This window comes from Tamandua tetradactyla, chromosome 20 (genome assembly GCF_023851605.1).
Source record: "Tamandua tetradactyla isolate mTamTet1 chromosome 20, mTamTet1.pri, whole genome shotgun sequence".
In the NCBI taxonomy this organism is placed as follows: domain Eukaryota; kingdom Metazoa; phylum Chordata; class Mammalia; order Pilosa; family Myrmecophagidae; genus Tamandua; species Tamandua tetradactyla.
The window spans coordinates 30,016,462-30,043,627 of record NC_135346.1 but is presented as its reverse complement, the minus strand read 5'-3'; the positions used below and the strand labels follow the sequence as shown (position 1 = coordinate 30,043,627).

At 47.8% G+C, this 27,166-nt stretch overlaps 1 protein-coding gene and 1 long non-coding RNA gene across 4 annotated transcripts in view; one reads left to right on the top strand and one right to left on the bottom strand.

The window, feature by feature from the left end:
* LOC143663965 (uncharacterized) overlaps positions 1-2,370 on the top strand; it is a 48,022-nt gene extending 45,652 nt beyond the window's left edge. For both annotated transcript variants that reach the window (XR_013166253.1, XR_013166251.1), the window contains one exon: positions 1,958-2,370. This is a non-coding gene — a long non-coding RNA (uncharacterized LOC143663965). The remainder of the gene's footprint in view (positions 1-1,957) is intronic.
* AFAP1L1 (actin filament associated protein 1 like 1) overlaps positions 1-25,257 on the bottom strand; it is a 70,845-nt gene extending 45,588 nt beyond the window's left edge. The window contains exons 1-3 of one of the 2 annotated variants that reach the window (XM_077137370.1): positions 25,150-25,231; positions 10,582-10,972; positions 1,113-1,241 (exon numbers count right to left, since the gene is read on the bottom strand). In XM_077137370.1, coding sequence (XP_076993485.1) covers positions 1,113-1,155 — 43 coding nt within the window. In that variant the 5' untranslated portion in view covers positions 1,156-1,241; positions 10,582-10,972; positions 25,150-25,231. Of the gene's footprint in view, positions 1-1,112; positions 1,242-10,581; positions 10,973-25,149 lie in introns of both variants that reach the window. The other variant, XM_077137369.1, reaches the window with a different exon arrangement.
* Between the last annotated feature and the right edge of the window lie 1,909 nt (positions 25,258-27,166).

The window sequence follows — 27,166 nt, the reverse complement described above, 5'->3', positions numbered from 1 at the left end:
TGCAGCGCCAGGTCAGCCCCGCGCACGTGGGCGCCTTCCCAGGAGGGCCGCGGCACCCGGCGTGCAGACGCGCACCGCTCAAGGATGTCAACGGTGCTCAACTTTTCTCTCCCATTTAAAAACTGTTAGAGGATTTATCTCTTCAAATGCAACGATGCCCGGAGGCCCAGCATGTAGACCTGACTTAGGGGCTGCTGTGGGGACAGCCAGGGGACAACCACTGCCCCTCTCATCCTTCCAACCGTCCTGTGACGGCAGTGGGTGACATCGGCCCCATCCTGTGACTGGGAAGAGCGAGGCCCAGAGAGTCGCCCAGTGTGACTTCCACCACCTCCCAGGCCCTCGGGCACCGCAGGGCATGTGGCCAGCTTATCAGCGTTTGTGGAAGGTTCTCACTTACCTGACCCCCTTGAGATTTAGAGACATTGAAGCGGGGGGGTGGGGGGGTGGGGGGGTGGGGGTGAGGGGGGGGGTGGGGGTGAGGGGGGGGTGAGGGAGGCCCTGCCGCTGGCAGAGACCGGCAGGGAGGGAGTGGGGAAGCGGGGGGAGGGGCACGAGTCAAGATGGGGGCCAGCTGCACCGTGGCCTGGGGGTATGAGGGTGTGTCATGCATACACACGTTTGTTACGTGAGACGATGTGGTGTGTGTCAGTTTGCGTGGTGTGTGTCAGTTTGCGTACCTGTTATGTGTGTGTGCTGGCTCAAAACTATTGTGCCACTCTTTCTTTGCTTGCTACATCCATGCTTTTCAAACATGAGTGTGTGAAGGAACGTAGGAATTACCTGGAGACTGTGTCAAAATGCAGTGTCACGTGCTGCCTGTATGTGAGTGTCACGTGCTGCCTGTATGTGAGTGTGCGTGGTTCGTGTGCAGTGCGCCTGTGAAGGTGTAGAGGGTTACACACGGGGGTGCACGAAAGGCCCCATCAGGGCTGCTGAGGTGAAGAAGGGGCCGAGTGGATGAGGTGGGTGGGGCCAGGGCATGCAGTGTTGGCGCCACGCCTCGTGTAGTTCCTCCTGTGGACAGGCCCTGGGGAATCACTGAAGGCTCTTGAGGAGGGTCTAGGGAGGCCCCGCTGTCCCGCATCCTGGGCAGAGTGCTGGTGGCTGACCTGGCAGGGGCTGTAGGCTCTGCAGGATGGAGGCCACGGCCATCTTCTTCTCCAGGGTGGTATCACTGAGATACTCGCGGTCCAGGAGGCTGAGCAGCCCGGTGAGCTCTGGGAGCAGCCGCTCCAGCACTAGGGAAGAAGGCCAACGGAGCGAGGTCAGGCTCTGAGTATGGGAGTCCTGGCCCCTGTCCCACCCACCAAAGGACAGGACAGCAGGGTCCGGAGGGTGGGGCCAGCACACGAGGGAGACCTCAGAGGCCCTTGCACAGCTGTCGCTGTGCTGGTGACCCAGCCTCCCCCTGGGAGTACCCTGCTCAGTGAACCCTGTGGCGCTCCTCCAGACCTCCCCATGCTGCCTCAGACCTCATGTGGCCTTGGCCAGAGGATTGAGCCTCCCTGGATTCGTCCTGGCAACTCTGAGCCCACGTAGCCCGGAGAAGAGGTGCTCAGACCTCCCTCTCTTTGTCCCAGCCTATCCTCTGCATGGCCGGCCCAGGGGTCCGTCCTCACTGCAGCCCGGGGCTCAGTGCGGGTCCCAAGCCAGACCCCCGGCCATCCAGGACACAGGCAGGAAGGGAGTCTTCCTGTCCCATCAGTTTATATGCTTCAATCTCTGGAACCTTCTGTTTCCGGTGCCTTGGCTGGAGCCAAACCAAACACTAACCCTTCCCATCCCAGGCTCAAAACTACTGTGCCACTCTTTCTTTGCTTGCTACATCCATGCTTTTCAAACTTGAGTGTGTGAAGGAACGTAGGAATTACCTGGAGACTGTGTCAAAATGCAGATTCTGATTTAGGAGGTCTGGGGTGGGACCTGAGATTCTGCATTTCTTACACGCTTCCAGCTGCTGCCTCTGGTCCGTGACCAAACTGAGTTGCGATATCCTCCAGAACAAGAATCCTTAAAGACCAGAGCGTGCCAAGACCATGATGTCATTGAGGTCTCCCTTCCTGAACAGTAATTTGGGACTTGGTTTGCCTTAGAGTGGAAGACCAGCTTCACTACAGTAGCAGTATTGTCTGCTTTGCAACTCACTGGTCACTTGCGCATAATAATAAAATATGCTGAACAATTATTATGAGCTGTGCTAAGGCCTTTTACACTGACTATCTTGATTAAATCATATATCAAACATTTTATTATCTCCATTTTACGGAGGATGGATGGAATTAACCTCAGGGAGGTTAGCTAACTTCTCCAGGACCTCTCAGCTAGCAGAGCCTGAACTATTTTTTCTCAAGCCACTCTTTTAACCACAGTGCTCTATTGCCTCGTGGTATTTTATTTGATTCCTTCAACAAGTTTTGGGGTAGGTCCCATGATCACTCCCATTTTTTAGATAAGGAAACTAAGGCTGGGAGATGTTAAGTGACTCGCTTGAAGTTGTGCAGGAGCAAGCTGAAGAGCCAGGACGACAGCTCCAGTCTCCTGACTCCCACTTCCATGTGCTTCTCCCCACCCTGGTCCTGCCGAGGAATCGGCGAGACTCTGACATGTCGCTCCAGGGACAGGCACGTAAGAGGGGTCATCACATCGGGCATAAGAGAACCGGCCCTGGAGCCAGACTTCCCGGGTTTAAATGCAGGCTCCATCATGCGCTGGCTGTGGGTCCTCCTGCAAGCCACTTAAGTTCTCCGTGACTTGGTTTCTTCATTTGCCCAGTGGGTATAACAGTACTTGCCTCAAAGGATTACATGGAAAGTGCCATGGCCCAGCACATGCTAACTGCTTACCACAAGCTGGCTGTCATTAGGTCGTTGTCATGCTGATCTGTGGGGGTCTGTGTCCCTCAGCAGGCTGTGGGGGCCCAGAAAGTGTGGGCTCCCTTAGCAGCTCTTGGGGGCTGCTCAGTGTGGGGCCTCCACACGTGTTTGGTGAGGCGCGGGATGATCAGAGGACCACCCTGAGGCATTATTTTAATAGCGATCTTATATATAGAGAGAGGGCCATTTGGGAACAGGTGATGCTGCAATCTCCGTGCCATTCCATCATCACTCCAAACGTGCTGAGAATGAGCTGCAGGCTACAGTGAGCTGGTACTGTGCTCCCTCCAGGTAGTGAGGGAGGAGCTCTCCGTGCGGGTTTCTCGTGTGATCCCCATGGCCCAGGGAGGCGGCCCTGTGGACGGTCACACAGCTCGAGGGAGGCACAGCCAGGTTGGATGCCAGGGTCTGCGTGGGTCGCACAACTCCAAGGGCGCTGCCCAGGCGAACGGTGCCTGGAGGCCCTGCTGCCTCCTGCCGTCCCACATCCACAGGGGTCCTGAGGGGAAAGGGTTCCCTCTTTGGAGTCAGGGCTCATTGAAAATCATGTAAGCCAAATTTTAGTTGTTTTGAAGGAAATCTTTTAAAATGGAATCACAAACTTTCCTGGTACTCTCATCAGAGACACTGAATATCAGCGCAATTCCAAAATATTTACTGCACACTAATGATATGCCAGGCTAGCCTCTCAGGGGGATTAGAAAATGAATAAGATATGGTCATGGAGGATTTTTTTTTCTCTCTTCTCTCTTGCTCACATACACAGGCAATTATTCACAAGGAAAGCCATGGTAAATGCTACAAGGAAGCACCGAAGAGTAGCACAGCGGCAGTTTTCTTGTAGCCTGCAGCCACGACAAGTATGAAAATCCGTGACGCCACCCTCTCCCGTGAAGGAATGTCAGGGCTACCTGCCATACACTGGTGGACCTTTACATTTCTAAAACCCCAGTAAATTTCATGGGGGTTATATCTATCAGTATTTGCTGTATTAACAATTAAAACAGAGATTTTAAAACATAAGACCATACAAGCACACATCACACTTGCCTTCACAGTAACCACATCACCACATGTCACCTCTGAAAAATCCCACCGTACACTTTGAGAGAATGAGAATGAAAAAGGCCAATAAGATCTTGGTGTTATATAAATGTAGTTTTGACCTTCTGGACTCCTTGAAAGCATCCTGAGGCCCCCAGGGGCCCCCGAACACACTTTGATAACTGCTGCCCTACAATGAACAAACCCAGGTTGCTAAACTTTTTAGATTTCTGAAATCTTGCCTCTTTCCTTCCTTTCTGTCTTCTCATCTCTCTCTCTCTTTCTCACTCCCACTCTCTCCATCACCCCCTTCTCTCTCGTGTTTTTTTTTTCCATATTTCCAACGATTTCTTCCTTTTCCTATCAGCAGGTGCCTGTGTGTGTCTGTGTCAGCATTCCTGCTTCTACATGCCATACTGCTTCTAATTTAAGGTTTGTTACCGTTCTAAAGTAAGAACAATAAGGTTCTGAGCGAGTTTTCTGTATCAAAAACATGAGCTTCAGTACCCAAGCTTTATAACATCATTTCCACCCTCCATCCCTGGTCCTTGATGGGATTCCAACATGGGACCTTGACTTCTAAGTGGTTTTCATTTAACAGATGTTATCACAAAAGTCTAAACAGACCAAAGGAGAAGGAGGGAACTGAGTGAATCTGGGAGAGGCAGATGGAGAGTGGCGGGCTCCCGGTCCTGGTTTCTGCACTCTGGAAGGAAGTGGCAGAGCAGATGGCAGAGGGAGATTCACAAAGTGTTTTCAAAGTTCAGTTGGCAAAGAAAGCACGAATGAGGTGGCTGCACTCTGAATTGATGGAGCTTGCAGTGAACATACAAGAGCCTTTCCCTAGGGCTGAGCAGTCACCCTGTGCTGGGCAGCTGATGTGCATTAGTTCCTTTAGTCCAAGTGTTGCCCCACAAAGGAGGAAAGGGAGGCTCAGAGAACTGAAGTCACCCAACCAGTAAGCGTGAGGCGAGGCCTTGAATTCCAGGCCTGACTCCATAGCTGGGGCTGTAACCCCTGTGCCTAAATCTCAGGCAGGGGTGGGGAGTAGGTGGTAGCTGTGGGTGCTCAGCTCCTCTCCAAGCCCTCCCACTGAAAATCCTGACTTCAATGGGGTGGGGGGTGGGGCTGACCTGGGGTCCCCTCACCTGCTCAGGGGGTCTCTCCCCAACTTGACCCATCTGACTCTGAGACCCAACTGTGAAGACCCCGTCGAAGAAGCATGAACAATCCAAAGTACATCCCTGATTTAACAGCGCTGATCTTATTGCTGAGTGGATCTTCCATATATCATGGATACAAGAAACCCTTCAGCCAGCACTCAGTGCCTCCAAAGTAATCCAGAACGCATCCTGAGGAGCTAGCTTGCAATACATTACAGAGACGTCGTCGATGTCAACTTCTTTTTTTACTTAATGCTAGAGAATTCAAACCATGTGGATTTAAGCCATGAGATAATTTAATTTGCAGAGAAGTCATGAATAGAATGCATGTGACAAATGACTCTGCCAGGGCTCCTAAAACCTTCAGGACAGAAGCCACAAACTTTAGTAGCACTAAGACTCTCTAAGGAGGGCTGTTAGAAATACAGATTCCCGAACCTCCTGAATGCAGAGTCTAACTCAGCAGCTGTGTCCTGGGGTTCGGGAACTGGCACTTTGAGAAGTATTAATGATGGTTCTGCTGCAGGCAGTACATGGCTCAAGCTTTGAAAAACACTGCACCAGAAATCACACACTACAGAGGATGTCTACCAATATAAGGAATGGGGGAAAGCGTCCTTAAAAAATCATGATTAGATATCTTCTGAAAAAACTGAGAGTCAAGTTGGGAATAAGAGATCCCACAGAAGTTTGTCAACGGCAGGAGCAGGGAATCTGGCGCCACATGCAGGACAGGGTTTAGGGCTTTGGAGTCACATCGTGTGTCTGGGATTCTTGTGCGATCACTTCTAGCTGTATGACAACGGGCACCTTTGAAAACGCTGGGGCCTGGCTTTTTCATCTGTAAGATGGGAATAACTAGACCCTAGCCTCACGGGCCAGGAGCACTAGGTGAGGTTATGCTCCCGGAGCATGGAGCACAGTCCCGTGCCTGGAGCAAGCACTCACCAAGTCAACAATTATTACTATGTTGTTGTTGCTCATTCCTAATATTCCCAGAACTAGTTGGACTCCAAGTATTGAATCAGATAGTAATTAGAGGCAGATTTGCTATAGTTACGATAATAAGCTCCTGGGGACAGGGTCTGGGTCTCAATCAGCACATAGTAGATGCCCAGCAAATACTTAATCAAGGAACAAGATATTTTGATGGCCTTGACTACCCTCTCATTTTAAAGAAGTAGAAGCTGAGGGTTTAAGTGGTTATTTGAGTGATCTAAAACCACACAACCAATTGCTGGGGGAAAAAAAGTAATGTTAAATTCACACCAAATTACATGGAGCTTGATGCTGAAGAAGATGAGTCGAGAGGAGTGGCTGAGAGCAAGGCTGTCGGCAATCTGGGCTCCCCTCCCAGCAACGCCATTTTCCACCTCAGGGTCCCTAGGAAATTTCTTAACTTTCCTGAGCTTCCAGTACTTCATCTGCAAAGGCGCTGGTAGCAGCGGTGGTGGATAACAGTACCCTTTCACACGCTGATGGTGAAGATGAAATGAAGTGGTGCTGATAGCGCTGAGTGCTCCCTTTGTTAACGCTGATGGAGCTGAGTGCTCCTGTTATTAATGTTGATGGAGCTGAGTGCTCCCTTTATTAATGCTGATGGAGCAGAGTGCTCCCTTAGTAACCTGGCCTCCAGCAGGGTTGTAGGTGTGGTGGTAGGCACAGGAGGTATTTGGGGACAAGAAGACATCGTGGGACTCCACAAGTTCCCCACATGGACTATCTGTGGCTCTGGCCCTGACTGTGAGGCTCGAGTGGTCATGACAGGAAGTGGTGACAGAGTTCCTTGGCTCAGGGGCTCCCAGCCTGAGGACCCTCAGTGCGAGGTGAGGGGAGCCTGAGACTGACCCTAGGAGTCTAAATTTTCCAGGGGGAGGGGCAGGAGAGCGACCAGGAGCCCTGTCCCTGGCGCCCTCAGTCAGGAAAGAGCTTCATGAACTGTTCCTCCCACTTCTCAGAAGCCCATCTTTGCCCCTGGTCCAAGTCATGTCTGCTTTGTGAGGCAGACTGAGGCCCCAGGGCTGTCTTTTTACATCTAAAGTTTACTTTTAGAACCACGGATAAATTTCATTGATCTTGTTTGGCTTAGTTGAGCCTTAGGGAGGTACTGTGAATTCCAATGAAGGAAAAAACCAAAACAAAACAGGAAGAAAAGGACTAATCACTGCTTATAAGGCTTCAATCTTCCACTAAGTGGGACAGGCAGGCCCAGGCACCCACAATGGGGTATAATTATTCTCTGGGATGCAAAAGAATTTGCCAAACAAAATGAGAAACCCATTTAAAATATATCTAAAATTAGACTGCTAAGCGCTTGTTGTTTCTGGTAAATACCCAACTAAGATCAATTTTTCTCTACCCCTCCAACCTTCCCATGTAATTGAACTCAAAATAAGATGTTATACAGCAGAAAGTAAGCCACAGGCAAAAAGCATTGCCATTTGCTCCCAGGACATTATCCCAGGCCCAATTCCCTGAAGCAGCCCAAATGAAACCTTCAAGTAAAAGGCGTTTATCAAAGGCAGTGGGGGCTCCAGTGTAGGGAAAGTTGGATTTATTTAGAGCTCTGGTAGGAAACAGGGTCTAATTTCCATGACAAAAGAGAAGCGAATGACTAAACTTCAGCAAAACACAGGAATAATGAAACTTGTATTAGCACCTGCTGGGTTGGGCCCAGTGCTGAGTTCCCTGACACGGGATCTGATATCTGGGTACCCGTTAGACTCTGGGATTTGAGAGAATTGGCTGGAAACTGCTTTCTGGAATTTAAGAGAAATGGTTGGAAACAGCTTGCAAGTTACAGCCTCATTAAATGCAAAGCGGTAGGAGGAGATGCGATTTCTTTTTTCCTCACGTCACTGACAAGTTTCTTTACAGAGAGGACAAAGATAACATCCTTTGTTTTCAAAGTCAGAGAAAGTGCAACCATCATGATTTGAAAAATGAAGAACAGAATTAGTTATCAGAATGTGGTTTCATAAAAAGACCTATTTTTTCTTTTGTTTTACTCAAATTCCCATTCGTATTTCCAAACAGCAAAATAAACTAATTTCCATCTCATAAAGGCTCTTGTTGTTCAGGAGAATGAACTAGTGCATTACTTAAAACATTTTTTGTCATGATTTTAGAGATGACTTTCTGAATACCGTGTTTTAGCAAGGTAGTACATTAATGGGCTATGACCGATTCTAGTGGTGGGGAGGCAAAGCACTCTGGAAAAGAAACCCGTATATTTAGCAGATGCCATCCAAATGTTTGGATGGGGGAAGGAAAGAAGAGAAACCTTTCCTGCGGTCTTCCAACTCTGCAGCTCTTCTAGAGTGAATACCCTCCAGACTGCCCTTAGCCTCCTAACCCAGGGCCTTTGCACATGCTGGTCCCATAGCCCGATCAGTAATGCCTTCCTTCAGCCCTAACTAAATCACGACTTCTTTAGGGAAACCTTCCGTGTCTGCTCTACCACATGCATTTCCCTATTTAATGCTATGAAAGCATCAAGTTGTAGCACTTCTCATGGCATAATTTTATATTTATTTATGTATTGCATTGACTAATGTTTGTCTCCCTGATTTGAGCCTGAGTTCTATGAAGGCATGAATGCCACCAGCCTCTACTAGTGCCTGATGCGGTGTAAGGGCTCTGTATTTGTTGAATGAAAGAATTATTAAATCAAACGTTTTTTAAAGAGCTGATAAAGTGTACCAACTAGTCTATGTGATTTAAAACTATATGTGCTGGGCCACGGTGGCTCAGCAGGCAGAGTTCTCGCCTGCCATGCTGGAGACCCAAGTTTGGTTCCTGGTGCCTGCCCATGCAAAACAAAACAAAACAAAAAACAAAACACTATATGTGCCATCATAGGGGCTTTAAAAAAAAGGCAGGGGCTGGGGTGGGAAGAGGCAACAAAAAGCCTTGGGAACAAAAAGAAGCAGAATCCTAACTTCTCACTTGGCTAAACCCCCAACATACCATTTTGCTGAGCTTGCAGCCCACACGCAAAGACGGCTGCCAACTGATTTAGTGATAAACACTTTGTAATTGGTGAATTTTAATCACAACATATAAATTGGAAAATAATGATAATGATAACTAACATATTAAGCAACCCAAACTACTTGAGTTCAAGTCCTGTTTGCCTACTGCCTAGCTGTGTCCCTTTGGGACACTTACATACACACCCTATGCCTCACCTACATCATCAGTATCATCTGAGCTCATCCACCTCACCAGTGGGAGTGAGGGGCTAATGCACGTGAAAGTGCTTAAAATAGTATCTGGCACATAGAAAATACTCAATACATGTTAGCTATTTATACAATTCTTCTATTACTGCGATAAGCCATCCTCTCTTTTAAAAGCTTTAGCTGTATTACCTACAGGGGTTAATTCTTTGAGCAAGGTCGGCTGGCTCGGCTTCCCAGGTGTGGGGACCAAGCCCTGGAGAATGGGGAGCTCACTGGAAGAGGTACCCCCAGCGCTCCTGCAGGATGCTGCTTTTGCCTGTGTCCATCATCTCTGGGTTAACTCCTGCAGAGGGGTCACCAGCTCCTGGGGAGAGGCTGGTGGAACTGCCCCCATGCTTTGTGGATTTAGGAATCTCTCCTTCCTCTACCTACAGTCTCTTACGGGTTTCTGCCTATCTACCCATCTGGGGTCAGGCGCTGTCTCACTTCCTTCCTCTGCATTCACAAGCACTTCTCTCTCCAGGCCAAGTGAAGGCCAAACAGTGGGCAGAACGTCGGAGGACACAGCCCTGGTTGAACGAGCACTGTTTATCGCTAAGACAAACACTTCCTGTGCCACCAGAGTGTACAGGGAAGACTACAGTTCATGTGGGCTGGAAAAGAATTAAAAAGAAGCATAAAGAAAACCCAGCTGCAAAACCAAATGCCTTCATGTTTTCTATTTTCTAGGAGTTAAATATAGCCCATGTGTGTGAGGGAGGGCAAGGGGTAGGGAGGTCACCTTGGAAGGCTTTTATGTGTTTTAATTACAGCTATTGCAGGAAACTGAATATCCTTTTATGCCGAAGAGAATAGTACAAGTTTGACTCCACAGGACAGAAACACAGAAACACTCATGAGGATGAGAAGTGGTAAGGCGCAGGGGGAAGAATTGGGGATTTGGTATCAGAGGACTTGCTTTGGTTTCTGACTCCTCCCACTTGCTAATAAGTAATTTGTAGGAAGTGATTTAATCCCTCTGGACATCATTTTCCTCTTCTGTAAGAAGGGGTTTAGAATACCCGCTGATAGGTTTGTGGGAGGAGAAAATGGGGAATTGGCTTGGAAAGGTTTGTAAACTAAAGGGCCTATCACTAGGGATGACAAGACTCATACAATTCCAAGACTTGCTGTTATTTAGGAAGACGGGGAGGCAAGGTGCAGGGAGGTTGGGAGCCACTGGGGTAGCGAGTCATGGGGTTGTTTCTGGGTGATTGTCTTCCGGAGTCAGGCCAGGGTGACCGGCTTGAGGTAGCAGCTCTGCCCAGCTCTCACCTGTCAGCAGAGGCCCTGGCTTCAGGAGACCTTGTTTCCCAGTTCTAGGCCATTCAGGGGAGCCTGCAGCTTCCTCCCCGGGAGCCTTATGCAGACCACCACGGCCTGTTCTACATCACAGGAGGGGCTGGGGACAGGCCACCACCGACTTCCGAGGAAATGGCTTTTGGCCATGGGACTGGGCTCTCCCAGAATTGTTCCTTTGTCTGCAGATTTCTCCTTGTTTAGCTCACAAAGGAAATGGTTCCAGGAGGAAGTGGAAAACTGTCACCCACACATGCTTAACTCCACACAAAAGATGGCAGCTGCTTCCGTTGGTGACAGCCTGCAGCCTCTCCTTCCTCACAGGCTTGGAGAAGGAGAAGCAGCCCAGGGGAATGAGCTGGGATACCTGATGGTAAAAGCAGCTAGTTATTTTTGATCTCTAAAGTTATATTGCAGATGTTTGCACGGATTACCTCATTTAATTCTCATAATGAGCCTGTGAGGTAGGTACTGTTTTTGTCCCATATTTTACACACAAACCAAGTGAGGCTTAGAGATGCACAGCCATTTGTCTAAAGGCATGCAGCCAGCAGAACTAAGATTCGAATCTAGAACCAACTCCAGAGGCTAATCTTTCAATTCCTGCATTATAGTACTTTTTGGCCTTCTCCTTCAGGAATTTCCTCTCCCAAAGCTTACTGGAACCAGCAGTGAGCTCCCTGTGACCCTTTTCCACTGACGGTCATTGATCAGGATGGTGAGCCCTTTCCTAGGGTGGACAAACTGGCCAATGGCTAGAGGGGGCTGGGGCTGGGGCTTCTAATAAATCGGTGCTTAGGAGACCCATCTCATTAACAGGCCTGGGCAGATGGTAGAGGCTTCTGGCTTGAGACGTCTGGATATGCAGGTAATAATAAAGGTATCAAAGAATGACAGCCAGCATTTATTGACCACTTGTGTGGGGTACTGTGCCTAACATTTTTCCTTCTTGAAAAATAGGACTTCTTAGATGTAATTACTAGTGGTCAATGAGAGGGAGGGGTAAGGGATATAGGGTGTATGAGTTTTTCTTTTTATCTCTTTTTCTGGAGAGATGCAATTGTTCTAAAAACGATCATGGCGATGAATGCACAACTATGTGATGATATCATGAGCCGTTAATTATACACCATGTATGGGCAGTGTGTATGTGATTTCTCAATAAAAATATTAAAAATAAAAATAAGACCTCAGGTGAACAAAGCTGGATTAGCCCTAATCCTTGCTTCATGAAATTCTCTTATCATGGGTTCATGCATGCCCCACTTTTGTTTTTGTTGTTGGTCAACATATCCTGCTATTTTTTTTTAATTGTGAAAAATAACATATATACAAAAAAGCAATAAATTTCAAAGGATACCACAATAATTAGTTATGGAACAGATCTCAGAGTTTGGTATGCGCTACAGTTCCACAATTTTAGATTTTTCCTTCTAGCTACTCGAAGACACTGGAGACTAAGAGAAATATCAATATGATGATTCAGCAGTCATACTCACTTGTTAAATCCTATCTTCTCTGCTATAACGCCACCATCACCTTTGGATACTTCTCCCAATCTTTAGCGGTATTTGGGCTATACTTATTCTAACTTTTTCATGGTGGAAAAAGCTGTCGATAATAATGGGATGGGGGATGGAACTAGCTGATGTTCTGGAGAGGTTGGTCTCTCTGGGTTTCAGGACTTATCTGGCCTAGGAACCCATCTGGAGGTTGTAGGTTTCTGGAAAGCTACTTTAGTCCCTGGAATCTTTGTAGAATCTCAGATAAAGGCATGCCCCACTTTTATTTAGTTATTTATATAATCAGTTATTTTTGATTATGTGATAAGCACCCATGAATCCACTATTGAAAGCAAAAGCCGGGATCCTTACATGTAACTAGATGATACATACTCCTGCCTTCCCTGCCCAAACTAACCGTCATCCTGAATGCTGTGTTTGTCATGCCCTTGCTTTCCCTGTATATAGTTTTATTGCAACTTTCTGTACTCCTGAAAAGACATTTAAAAAGAAGTCCTGTCGTTTTAAACTTTATTAAAAAGCATCATGCTATAGGGAATCTCCCGTGACTTTTTAAATATTATACTGCTAAGAGTCATTTATATTGTTGCCCATTGCTGTGCTCATTTGTTTTGAATGTTGTTTAATATTCCATTGTGGGGATATTCTCTGGGTCTAACACCCTGTGCTCATTTAATCTCTATAAGAATGCTGTGTCGTAGGAACTCTTCTCATCTCAGTTTTACTGGCAGGAAAATGAAGCCTAGAAAACTTGCTAGGGAACTTGCCAGAGGCCACAGGTGCCAGGGCTTGACTGGTCCTGGCCTCTCAGCCACTGCCCACTGTTAAGCTGGACAGCGAGACAACAGAGGTACCATGGCCAAAGCCTGGGTTCAGGCGCCACACTGAGAACCAAACAGGTAGGGGCATCAGGGGAGGGACCACAGAGGGTCCGTAAGTCCTGTGACAAGTATCTCCAAGAACAGAAGGGCTTCTGGGGGTGGGTGTGGAGTTGCCCTGACGGGCAGACCTGAGCCACTGGGGGGCAGCTCTGAGGACACAGTATTTGGTTCACTATTCAGAAGACCTCTCCAGCAACCTGAACTAAGAAGGGAGGGAGATGTCCCTTCTAAGAAGAGTTGTGCCTGGTGGGACAGCCCCTTGGCAGGAAGGCTGGGGATGAGTCGGTGCAGGGTGGGGGGGTGTTGAGACACTGGGTGGTCGGGTTCAGAAACACCCAGACTCAAACCTGCACTTTGCCCCCCCAGCCAGCAATCCCAGGCAGGTGGTGCCACCCCACTGAGCCTCAGTTTCCCCATTTTTGAAAGAGAGATAAGAAGAGCAGATAAGAAGAGAAAAGGGATAAGAAGGGATAAGAAGGGATAAGAAGGGTGGTGGTGGGGAGGAGAAAGGAGGCATGTATAAAGAATGTGAGGCATTGGGCCAGGCACACATCAGTCCTGTTGTGGGCCTGTCGTTATCACTAATGTTGTTCACAGGGGATTGAGCATCACCCAGGGGCTAGAGCAGGTATTCTCGGTGGGAACCCAAAGAGGCAGGATTAGAATGGCCGCCCTGACTGCTCGCCCAGTGGGGAGATCCTCCCTCTTCCCCTTTGCCTGCAAAGGCTTCCCAGTGCTAGCCTGGATTGGCTCTGGGTCAGGCCCAGGAATCTACCAGCCATCCCCAGACAGGGACTGGAGGGCTCCTGGGGTGATTCCTGCCCCCAGGGCTGGGGACTGGGGAGCCAAGAATACTATAACTGGGGGCTTGGAAATGAAGTTTTGAAGAGCCCTAGACAACTGGCTCCTGTGCTGCCCCATCAGACTGACACTTCTACACAATTAACTCTTATTTGAAAATGGACAGGGCTTACACTTCTTCATTTCCCTGTCCTTGACTTCAACATCAAGGTGAGTTAACCTAACACCTGAACTATTTGCTGCAGCCCCTAACTGGTCACTTTGTTCCAATCTCTCCCTTTCCACTCTGACAGAAGCTCACTGCTGGCCTGAATACTTTCCCCAAACTGCAGCACTTATCATAATCTCTCCTGCTCACAACTCCTCAGTAGCTCCCAGGGCCCCAGACGCCAGTCTTCTTTTGTGACACAGATGACGCCAGGGCTCCGCATGCTGCATGCATTTCTGCAGTTTATGTCCAATTTCCCTGTAATTTCATCTCTCCCAAGCAAGTAGGAGATGGAGAGTGTTCCAGAGAGAACTTGGATTCCTCTCTAATGTATGAAGAAAGGCAATCTTTTGTGAACCTGCATTGTAAGCATTAGCTTTTTTTGTTTAATTGAATGCTTCCGATGTGCTGAATGTTCCCCCTCCCCCAACGAATCCAATTATTCCACAGAGGTAGATACGATTGTTATCTCCATTTTTAGTTGAAGTAACTGAGATTCGGAGGGTTAAATGGAAGGAGCTGAGCCAGATTCAAGCCTGGGAAATCTGACACCACAGTGCAGTTTCTGCATTCTCCTGCTTCTATTATTAGTTACAAATCGCAAGTAACACAGCCTCTAAGGGCCTGGGGCACCTCCCGTTAGGGACCTGGGGAATAAGGACGCAGTGTTTTAGAAGGACAAGGAGGCTCCCTTTACCCTCTTCTCCTCTGAGCTGTAGGCACACTGACCGCTGTGCGTCCTAAGCACCCTCCCATACCTTTCTTCTTACCAGCTCCTCATTTTCCCAGCCTCGCCTGCCTCTGAACAGATAAGATCTCATGTCATTACTTAGTAGACTAAGTCCTACTCTCCCTGCCACAGGACATTCCTGTGCACGAGGGCCCTGAGCTCCCCTCTGCAATCCCTCAGAGCTACACCGGCCTGCTGGCTGGATGTGAGGAAAAGCCATCTGCCTTTCTGGCTTCCTTGCACACTCCTGCGAGATCAGTTTTCTTCTCCGCTCAAGTGGAGCTAAAATAATCCCCTTTGGTTTCTATCAGCAGAACCTGCTCTCAGCAAATCCTTCAACAAGAACAAGCAGGAAGAATAAATATTTATTCTTTAAATGAATAAATCTGAGTTCATCTTCAAAAGAAAGATTTAATAAATTATCATAATTTCTGCCTTCTAAGATGTCACTGATTTGAAGATGTTTTGTCTATTTAATAACAGCCTTCAAAATAAACAGAGGAAGAAATGAGTAAATTAATTTATCGTTGATAAGCTGTCCTGATTTGAAAAAAAACGTGCCTTAGTCGCAATGGTTTTTACAAAAATAGAGTCTCAATTCAATTTCCATTTTCTTCTTTGGCTCTTAGGATAATAGGCCCCTAGGCCTTGACTGTGTAGCATGGGTGGGTCTCAGCAGAGCTGGCCAGTCCCAGCTCTGACACTGTGGCCGCTGGTCAGCGAGGGGATGTCACGGCCACCCATTGGCCACAGGCAGCCCAAAGGCCCCACAAAGCCAGGGGTTTTCCCTGGTAGGACTATGCCTATGCTTTGCCAGTACTGTGTGACCACATTACTGGGTCCATGGAACAGACTGGAAGTCTGTCATGTGACCTTGAGTAAGATGCTGCCCCCCTGTGCCTCAGTTTCCCCATTTGTAAAATAAGGGGCATAGAATAAGACAAGTGTCTTGCAAATCTTTTTCTGATGACGGCTCTGGGGTCTGTGTCATCAGGCCTAAGGAGTAGGTGGGATGGAGGGGGCTGCACTCAGCCTTCCCCTTCCCAATTCAGTTAGAGCAGCTCCTGGCTTAAGATTTTGTTTGCAAAAATGATTCTGAGGCTAAAAGCAGTTTGCAAAGCACTGGTAAATGATGCCCTGGGGTCTGGATCTGTCCAACACGGCTTCTACGTGGGTGAAGGACAGCACTTCACTCCTTAGTCTGGGCACAACCTCAGAATCCTTCTCACCACATCGCTCCCGGCAGACGCTCCCAATCTCTCTATCCATGGGTCAGCAAACTTCTTCTGTAAAGGACCAGGTAGTAAATATTTTAGGCTTTGTGAGGCTATATGGTTATGACTGCTCAACTCTCTCCTGGTAGTGAGAAAGCAGCCATCCATAACACATAATGGATGGGCATGACTGTGCTCCAATAAAACTTTATTTATAAAAATAGGCAGTGGACCGGATAGAAACCCATGGGCTGAGCTTCGCCAATTCCTATGCTATAATATTGCGACCTGACAGGTGAAATAATTGAAGCCCAAGAAGGTGCTTCAAGGCAGGGGGTTGGGACCCTCATCTCCGGACTCCTAGTCAGTGAGAATACTTCTCCCATACCACACAACCTTCCCTAAGCAGTGACTTTTGCCCCAGGTTTGAATTGGGGACATCTGGGGACTACACATGGGCCCCTCCCTCTTCTCTCTCAGGAGATCAGTTTTCCTCTAGGTTCTTCGAGGGCTATAAAAAGCCCCCGGGCTTGCCTCCTGTGGGACCTGCTGTCAGTGCATTCCCCAGGGCTGGAATGCCTGCAATGTGGTGCCACATTCTGCCCTTGCCAAGCCCGACAGCTGTGCCAGGGAGAAGGATCAGGCTCTGCCTGGTGCTGCCCTCCGCCCCCACCTGGGGTGTGGCTGGGATTCCCCGAGTGAAAATTTAGATGGAGGACAAGCCCTACCTGGGCCCTCCGGGGCCCTCAGGGGCAGCTTCTTTGTTAATTCCTGGAGCATGAGAATTTCTGACTTCTAAACCCCAGAAGCGTTGAGTGCTGCCGTGGGAGAAGTGTGAAGGGTAAGAAACAAAACCTCACACCAGCTGCCTGGCTCCACCTGCTCATGGATAGACAGTGGCCTCTGGAATTGCTCAGATCTCTTTTCCCTTCCCTTCTTCTCATCAGCAAACTTGCCCCTCCTTGAAATCTTTACCTAGTAAGTCCTTGTGGCTTATCTGGCAACTCTTTCATGTAACTGACCTGGCGCTGGCCCTTCAACATTCAGTGGAGTTGGGGTTCAGAGCGATGGCAAAGCACTCAGGTTTGGAGGTGAGCGGGGCTGGGAAAATGCATTGAACTTGCTAAGCCTCCGTTTCCCATCTGTACAATGGGGCTAATGATAGACCTATTCCACGGCTAAGAGAATAGAATGACTCAATATGTGAAAACTGCCTGACTTGTGGCGAGTGCTCAGGAAAAGTAGAGTTTGACTATTTCTACCAAGCATCTGCTATGTGTCAGGCACTGGGAACACAATGAAAAAGACCTCAGGACTGACTTATACACAGAAGAGACATTTAAATGAGTGTGACGCACTGTTCTAAGAGCCTAGACTGAGGAGGACAGTGGGGACCCACAGTCAGGTGGAGATGGAAGGCGGGACGGGGCAGGGCAATGTTCTCTGGGAGGTAATGCTAACTAAGCTGGTGCCTCTCGGGGAGGGTGGAGAGCAGATCTTTTTGAGCCTCAGTTTTTGCATCTGTCTAGTGGGGAGTAGGTCTCTGTTTCCATTTCACTGCGCTGTTGCCAAAGTTGAGAAAGCTACAGATGAGAATCTCAGGGCTGGAAGTGTTCCCCGAGGAAAGACTTTAGCGGTCAATTTCCCATCTGATGACCCCTATTACGTGGGCTCTTTCTTGTCTATGGCGACCCCAATGAATGGCCACGAAGTGAGACTATGTGTGATGGCCTGGGGGCGCCTGTCTCTGCATGAGGCACCTTGCGATGGCCGTCATCCCTGACACTGAGCTGAAATGGACACAGCTGGTGAAGGTGAAGCTGCTGAAAGTTGAAAAGCCTATAAAAATGTATGTTCTCACTAGGTGATGATACTATGAGACATTGATTGTATACTTCGGACGAAATAGCTGGTATATGTATATATCTCAATAAAATCTGCAGGAAAAACATGTATGTTCTCATATTGCAGAAGCAAATGGCTAAGCCAGAGCTAGGATGTGGCAGTTCTGCTTCCATGCCCAGAAAGATCCATTTCCACACTGACATTGTGATGTGGGACATTTACTGAAGGTCTGCGATTCTCATGCTGGAGTTCACATTCCCTGGGAGTCCATGACGGGCAGGTGGGGAAGGAGAAGCCTTGAGATGAGCACTGTGCCTCCTTGGAGGTCCCTTTCATGCAGACTGTTCAGGGGCGGGGGTTGAGTGAGAGTATTTCTATGTCAAAACAGACACAGATATGTTATGGACTGGAATAAAAATTTGCATGGTTTTTAAAAGATAAGTGAGATATTTCAAGCTTTTAGAAGGTCATTTTGGGTAACAGACCCAGACCCTAGGTTCCAGGTTATTTCTCCTCTGCCTCTGCCAATAGTGGTACCTTAGTTGAAAAGTGTGAGAGGCAGTGCTAGGGTAGGCAATAGGGGACACCAGAAGGTGCCTGAACAGGGAAAAGGTTATGATGAAAGCTGTATATTAGAACAGTGGTTGTGACCTCTGAAACCACACCAGAACCACCGGGGAACTTTGGAAAAAATACATATTTCAAATCTCACTCAGAGCCACTGATCAGATTTCTGGAGGTGTATTTTCAGCAGGCTCCACAGGGGATGCTTCTGAACCCACCTTGACTTGGGAATCACTGCTTTAGACAGAACAGGAGTGGCCCTGAAGGCAGGCTGAGGAAGGCAGGGGCGGGGGCAGGGGGTAGAAATAGGGAGCTCCCAAAGGAGGCGACAGGATGCAGGAGAAGCAGCCATCCAAAGAGGCATTCTTCAAAAGTAGTTAACAGGATTTCGGGTTTGATTGAGTTATAAGGAATGAAGGTTAAGGAAAGCTAAAGATAAAGTCTAAATTTCTGTCCCTAAATTACTGAAATGGAGAATCCTGGAGCTGAAAGTGGCCAATTCTTAAGTTTGTATCTTAAGAGTCATGTGGAACCAGAGGTCTCAAGCATGATCAGAGTACATTTTAAAATAACTGTCCATAACTGCCACAAGTCCCCTTCTCTCCGAATTTCATCCTTAAGCATAGATAGTTAACATCTTATAGAAAGCTGATATAAGTTTAAATAAAAAAGGAATGCTTTAGGTTGAAGTATTCAAAGATCTCGAGTGTTTAGATGTCCTGTTCTATAAAGCTTGTCAAAAGGTTATGCCTATTGAAACCTCTTCAATATTAGGAGATGACAGTTGTCCTTAAACTACATATTAACATGGTCAACACATGAGTCATTCGACAGCTTCCCTGATCTGTGCCCATTCAGGTATCTGTGCCCATTCAGGCTCTAAAACATTAGGCCCCTGGGCAATTTTTATTCTATTATCGGACAGTTTTGTGGGTTTTTTTTTTCTCATTTGAATGCTTCTCCTAGATCGAGCCCAGATTTGACTCTGTCTAACCTCTTGGACAGCCTTTTGGAGAGTATTTCTAGGGCCTCTGTTACAGGACAGCTAATTTGAGAACTGATACCATGTCCCCCCCCTCAAATATAGTCTTGTTCAGAAACACCCCCATTTCCTTCAACAGCTCCTCACTTGGCTGGGCTGTTAACAGAAAAAGAGAAACAGGAAGGGTCATCTGATTTGGTAGTGAATAAGATGAGTTCAAAACTGGGTCACTCAGAGGCTGAGTTGATCTCTGAATGGAAATGTACCACAGGCAGGAGGCAATGAAGGAATGGAGACCAACATGTGGCTGAATACAAACATTTTTCACCCTCACAGAGGGGCTGGTAGAGGCTTGGTTTCCACAGGCGTGAGTGTAGCGAAAGGGTTGAGGTGATGAGGGGATAAGGGGAGAGAGGGGCAAGGGTCATCATAGAAAACAGAGCAAGTGAGCCAAGGGGGGGAGATGGGAAATAACAATTGGTAAACATCTACTACTGGCCAGGGACTGTCCTGAGTGTATGGAAAATATCACTGCCTTTCAGTTCCCCCCGTTTTGGGTATCATTCTTCCTGTTTTCCAGACTGCGAGAACGAGAACTTAGTTGGGCATCTTAGGGCAGGAGAACCCCAGAGGGATGGGGGTGCAGGGAGGCAGAAAAGGCTTCTTTGAGGGATGGGAAGGTGGTTATTTAACCTAGATGCATAGGCCTCCAAAATTCGTGTCTTTTCCATCTCTGCAAAATAAAATACATTCTGAATGGAGTGGAGGGTCAACAGAACTACAGAGTATTAGGAGAGGGGACTTGGAAGACGCCAAGGGATTTAACAAAATGGAAGCCATCTGTGATCCTGACAAGTGGGCTTTCAGCGAGGGGGTGACTGGACGTGAGACTGTAGGGGGTGAAGGAAGTGGGGGTGGGGGGAGGAAAAGGAGGCCAGGACTGCTGACCATCTATTTGAGACAATCTGGCCAGGAAAGGCAGGGGGAAAATGCTTAGGGGTAGCTGGTGTGTGTGTGTGTGTGTGTGTGTGTATGTGTGTGTGTGTGTGTGTGTATGTGTGTGTGTGTGTGTGTGCGCGCGCATGTGCGCGTGCATGTTACAGACGGTTCACCTTTTTGTTCAGTTGTAAGTTTTTTAAAAAGTAAGAAATGTATGAGTAGCTGATGGCATCCAAAAAACGGGGCTGTTTTTCTGGACCAAACATCAGAATGGAGTAATGATAGGCTCTTGGCAGAGGGTGGGGAGAGAGGAACTTTTACTTGGCAGGATGCTCACTCATGCGGAAAGGGGGTTGAAACTGATATTTGAGGGAGAGGCAGAAAAAAACCTGATTAAAACGGGAGAAGCCAAACATCATTTTAAGTGGGGTGGGGCAAAGAAATGGAAGTAGTGCCCAGGGCCAGCAGAAGCCTCTACGGTAGGAGGGTAGGATCAAGCCCTGTGGTCCCAGATGACTACACACACCCACTGCAGAGTGTGATTAGAAGAAAAAACACAAGTGAATAAATCTGAGAAATACAATGTCAACCATCTATTGAATGCTTCCCAGGTGCCCGCCTACATGTACAACCTTGCTAAATTTTCGTGACACTCCAAATGAGAAAACTAAGGTTAAAGGCATTAAGTAATTTGCCCAAGCTCATACAGCTAGAAAGTTGCAGTAAAAATTCAAATCCAGGTTTGCCCATTTTTTCTGAACTATTCAGCGTCACTGTGTTCCAGGGCTGATGGTGATGCCCTCCTGGGCATGTTTGGATGGAACAGACGATTGGAATAAGGCAATGGGTTGGTGTTCCTTTCTCAAGGACTATAACAGATAGGAGGAGGATGGGAGTGGAGCTAGGTGATGGGGATGATGTATATCTGCATGGGAACCTGTGGCCCTGGGATGGAAGTTGGGTGACGATACACTAGAGGAGGAGAAGAGGAGCCCTCTGAGCTCATCTTTGGAGTTACTACAGGCTGCCTAGCTGCTGGAAGTTGTGGGAAAGACGCAGACTTTCTACTACAGATCTCCAGGTTGGTCCAATGAGGCAAGATACAGTCAGAATGGGTTCTTCCATCATTCAGTGAAAAGAACATTGGATTACTTCTCAATTTGCCCAACAGTTATCTCCCACTTGAGTTGATTTCTGCCTGACAAGGACGAGCTGGAAAGTGGAAAGGAAAGGCATGTTGGGGAAATGAATCACTTCCTATGAGTTAGGGAGTTGAGACATAGCTTTTGACATTAAGATGGTATATTAAAAACATGAGAGAAAATTCATACTGAAGACTTTCAAGAAGTCCAAAGAGCTCATAACAGCAAAACAGTGATGACAAAAGCACCGTCATCAGGCATGAAAAAACAATGGAAGTGGATAGATCAGCATATGTATTAGAATTTTATCAGTCACTCAAACATGTCAGTCTGATAGTGGTCTAGCTATCGAAGGTCAGAAATGGATTTCCAAGAGGTAAGCACCATGCAGGAGGTCTGGGATCCCAAGATTATGACATGGTCCCTGTCCTTGAGTTGTCCACAAAGTTGTCTATCTCGGTGCTTGAAGCAAACTAAGGTCTCAAAAGTGTCATCAGAGTCGCACCAGCTTGTGGAAGGGCAAATGAAGTTCTATAAAGCATTTTTATTATATTGATTTTGATAAGAAGATTATAATTACTACAATACTCAACATATGCTGAGTGCATCCCATGCGTTGGGCATTGTTTGAAGTATTTTTGATGCATACCTCATTTAATATTTACAACACCCTCCAAAAATAGGTATTTTCATTGCTCATATTTTAATTAACTTGTCTTGGGAGAAGGTGGCGCCTATTGTCATTGTGTTTACCTGTGTGTTACCTTCGTCAATGGCTGATTCTATCTATATGATATTCATGAATTGGGAAATCCCTTTTGAAGGAATTTTATTGTAATATAAATGGTTTCTAAGTTTATGACCATGTCATATCAACCCTGCTTTACTAATTGAGGAGGCTCAGATCCTGTTAGAAGAGAAATTCTACTTCCCAGGTTGGTTTCCATTCTTAAGTCGGTTGATGCAGAGTTTTTATGCTGTAATCATAGGTGAACATCTGAACAGTGCAGGTGAGATGTGATGGAGGTACCCCAAGCCTAAAGGAGGAAGACTTGGGGGCATAGTTGTGCTCCGGGGTTGGGCAGGTCACCTGCCACCGTGGAAGCAGTTCAGCAGAAAGCTTAAAGCTTGGATTTGGTTGCAACAGAGCTGGGTTCAAAGCTCTGTTCTGCCTCTCACATGGTGAGTAACTGTGCAAGTTAGGCTGGGGACCTAGCCCTGCTGAGGCTGCCTTCCTATGAGGTGTGAATTAATGACTGTGCCTGCTCACAGCCCAGCCCCACAGGGCATCATGATATGATAGAAGTTGTGCAAAAAGGTGAGCATGGTGCCTGGTGTGTGATGGTTATTACTGAAGCATGGTTTCCTCCCCAGTATTCTGGGCATTGTGGGAAATGACTTGGGGGCACTTCCAATTTTGGGGGTTTCCTGATTATTAAAATTTAAAGAAACTGCAAACCCCACATGGTTGATATGAAGTTGAAATATGACTTGTGCTTCCCTGACAACAGAAGAGAATGCACAGCCATCTGGGGACATGGGCACAATGAGACAGGTCCTTGGAATGATTTCTGAAGTCTCATGTCATGAAGTCTTATTTTTTTTTTTACAAATGAGTACAGATGTCTTGTTTTAAAAAATGAGTACAGCTGTTGCATAATATATTCATAATTGCCTTAATTCATAAGGTGTTTACAATTATTTATCATGGCAGGAAACTGAGGCTCTATACAGGCAGAGTCCTGGTTTTGTGTGCTGTGGCTAGAGGATTGCTTCACTTGCATTCTGGGAAGGCTTTTACAAGTTACAAAGACATGAGGTTTTAGTAGTATTCTTTTTTTTATCTATTACTATTTATCACCTTGTGCACTATAAAGTGTGTTGCATACTACTAATTAACTAATTAAGCTACTGTTAGTGAGCTCCTACTATGTGCCAGGCATTGTGTCAGCAGAGTGATCACGGCAGATTCCCTGCCTTCCAATGGATTCCTGGAAGTCCAGCCTCTTAGGAAGATCGCTCTGGAGGTGGCCTTCTGACGTGGATGCACTGTATTAAACATTTAAAGCCAAATGAATTGCTGTCACCCTTGACGTGTTTAAGAAGGACATGGTCTGTTTTTCACGATTCTGGGTAGGCTTAGATAGGGCTTTTGTCCTGGACAGGGGGTATCTGACAATTTGTGGAGGGGAAGAGGACTGGGGGTGAGGCTCTCTGCTTTAGATGTTCGATGTGGTAGGGACACTAGAGGCACCTCTTCCATCTTTCTGTTCTTCCTCACTGGTGGATGAGTGTGTACACTCTGCAAGCTTGCCCAGGAGGCAGTCAACAGACTCAGTCCTGGAAGGGCCAAACGGAAGCTCTCTCCCTTCCCTGTTTGCCCTTCTCAGCCCTTAAAGGAGGTAGGTGTGTGCAGAATTTTGTGGTGGCCATGGAGTGGGTGGCTAGGTTGTCTCCGTAGCCTTGAACTGAAAGCCATCCCCTCTGGCCCTCTGAGCTGTTTAAGCCTGGCTTTACCTGTGGCAGGAGTGAAGGGGAGGCTAGTCAAGGCGCCTTCTCATGTACCCAACCCTGTCTGTAGGACCCCTTTAATTGCACCCATACTCCTGGTCACTCCTTTTCCCCCTGTGGGCCTTAGGGGACACAGCAAACAGGTAGATAGGGGAAGGGATGTAAGATTATTGTGAGGAGGGGGAGGGATTTTCTATTAGTTATGATAACAACAACGATAATACCTTTGATAATGACACAGTCCTTATCCTTGAGTTGTCCACAAAATTGCTAGCTCAGTGCTTGAAACTATCTAAAGTCACAAAAAGTGTCATCAGACACTTTCAGTGCCGGCTACTTCTTTCTCATTTGCAGCCTACTTCTTTACAAGACAGGCACACGGCCACCACAATTTCAACACCTTTACTTAAGTTGCTCCGTCCTATCTGCTCATGTCAATCTCAACTTTCACTGGCTCCAAGTCCCCAGCATTTCTGTGAAACTTCTATCAAAAACACTCATCCAGTGGTAAAGAGTTGGAGCAGGCAGAGGTCTGGGAGACCATCTAGCCCAGCTCTGTTGTTTTCCCAGAGAGAATAAACGACCTGGCCAAGGTCACACTGTCTCCACCACAGCTGGCCCTCAGGTCACCACACACCTTCAGGGAACCCCTTCTCCTAGCCTTCGGCGGTGGCCTCACGTCCTTCTCTGAACCCGAGGGCTAAAGTCGCCACCGTCCTAAGTGTTTTAGCGGCGGGCTCTTCTCCAGGCGGCTGCAGACGTGGTCTCCTGGGGCCTTTCACCTGTCTTTGGTCTCCCACCTGGCCAGGGGCACGGCGGGTGCTCGGCAAGTTATGAGAGTGTAATCTGTAAACCTAATTTTACGCGCTCTGAGGGGAACGGGGAGAGAGGCGCTCCCCAGGAATCCTGTGCGTGTGGGGTGTTTATGAAGTTAGGTATCCGAGCGCGTGAAAACTAATTTTGCACACAAGGAGCGACTGAGCCCCGGGACATGACTGTTGAGCACGCACGCAGCCCCCAGACCCCCGCAGCAGGAGGCACCTGTCCAGCCGCCCCGGGCCCCCCCCGCCCCCTCTGCGCGCTCCCCAGGCCCTGGCCCACCGCCCACGGCGCTCCCTCCTTCGCCTCCCGGGCCGCGAGGCTGCCGGGTGCCCCCTTCCCCGCCCCGCGCAGCAACAAGTGCGGGCGCAGGGGCTCCTCTTACCGCGGCCTCGGTCCATGGCGGCGGCCCGGATCACTAGGGCGCGCCGAGCCGCAGGGCCGGGTGGCTCCCGCGGGGCTGGCGGCGGCGGGCGCGCTGCGCTCTCCAGTCCCGGCCCCGAGGCCGGCGCGGCCCGCGCGTCCCCTCCCCCAGACAGGATGCTCGCCAGGCGCCCCCGCCCCGCCCGCGCCGGCCCCTCCGCGCCGCTCCCGGAATAGACCAGGCGCGCGCCTCACCCCCTGCGCCGCCGGCCGGGGTCCCAGGGCCCGCACACGCCCGCGCCACGCCCGCCTTCCACACCCCCTCCGCACCCTGTCGCTGGGGGCCGGAGGACCCGCGTCCCCCTTCTTACGCATTGGCTCCAGTGCCCGTGGGTCTCGCGCAGCCGCGAGCAAAGCGGGGCTCAGTTTTACTTGCACTCCGCTGGTGCTGGGGGGCTCACTACCTCGCTTCCCAGGCCCCCCACCCCCCTCCGTTTTTCGGATAGTGGAGACTGTTGGAACGTGTTTTTCCCTAATGGAATCAAAACCGCCTTCCCTGCAACTTCCACCCATTTCCTGGCTTTGGCTTTATCTTCTCCAGTCGACAGACCTTTCCTGAGCAACTCTGGTGCCAGACAGTGGACCAAGCATTATGGTGGTGCAAGTGTCAATAACGATGTGAACGAGGAGTGAAATGATGATGATAATAAACTAAGATCTTCAGGAAGAAAACCACATGGGAACAAGGGAAACAGAGAGGCAATTGCTAACAGGTGGGGAATGGCCTGGGAGATTTCCAATATTTGTATTAAAACACAAAGAAATGCCAAAACAGAATGAAAGAAAGTGTGGAAATGAGCATTTTTAGCAGGTGCAGATTCAATATAAGTACACTCTTCTCTAGGAAAGATATTGCTATGTGTGGGGTGGTTCATTTATGGAATTCAAATTTAAAGATATATAAAGAATGTCAACAACTTTCATCCTATTAGTGCACCTCCAGTTAGGTCTAACTCATTTGTAGACCATTCAAATGTCCAAATTTAAGACCCTTCACAAGTGAAGTCCACACCCAACTGTCCTCTCATACTCTCTGCCCCCACGATGGGCCGGGCCATGGTTTTGAGTTTTGACTAGCCACTCCTTACTTAGAACATTCCGGCACTGGGAACACCTTGTGCAAAGGCACAGAGGGCCTGAGAAAGAGTATCCCACACTTTTCCTGGGCGGGGAATATTTTTTCATTGTTTTTACAGCAAGTAGAAATCAACGCTGTTTTCGCAAAATTGTATCAGTAGTTTGTTTAGTGTTTATGCTGCATGTGTGTGAGCATTCAGAGGAAATATTGCGAAGTAGAAAAAGCCATGAGATCTTGAGCCTGAAATCTTATGTATTAGCTCTTGCTCTACAATTTCCAAAGTATATAACTTTCAGTCTATGAGGCTTGTTTTGCTCATCTGTGTTTTGAGAAACCTTATACTGACCTCACAGGGCTGCTGGGAGAGCAAATGAAGTGATGATACAAACCCACTTTATAAACCATAAAATAGCTATAAAAATGTGAGCCATTATTATTTTCCTAGTTCCTCTGCTCCTGCCCACTTTTCCAATTTGAAAAGGTCAATTTAAATTCTACAACAGACCATCAACAGTTTACAAGTGGATTAAGTTCTAAAAGTACATTGCTTGAACTGTGAAACAGTTTGAAGCAAGGCTATAAATTGCAGTAATGCTCCCAGGCTAGCCCACTAATACTTTTAGAAACATAATATTTCATTTGAAATTTAAAAAAACATAGAATGTTACCATTGCAAAAGCAGATGAAGGTTTTTGTAGAGATTTTAAAAATAACTTTTAGAAACTTTCAAGGACTTTGGAGGCTTATGCAGGGAACTGGAACAGAAAAGTCAAAAGGGCAAAGGAGAATTTATATGTATCCATGGAATAATTTATGGGTGGAATAAACTGAGTTGTGGCCTGGGTATGATAGAAGAAAGGGAAGAGCAAAATCTGTGCACAGTTAACAAAAGAAGTTGCTG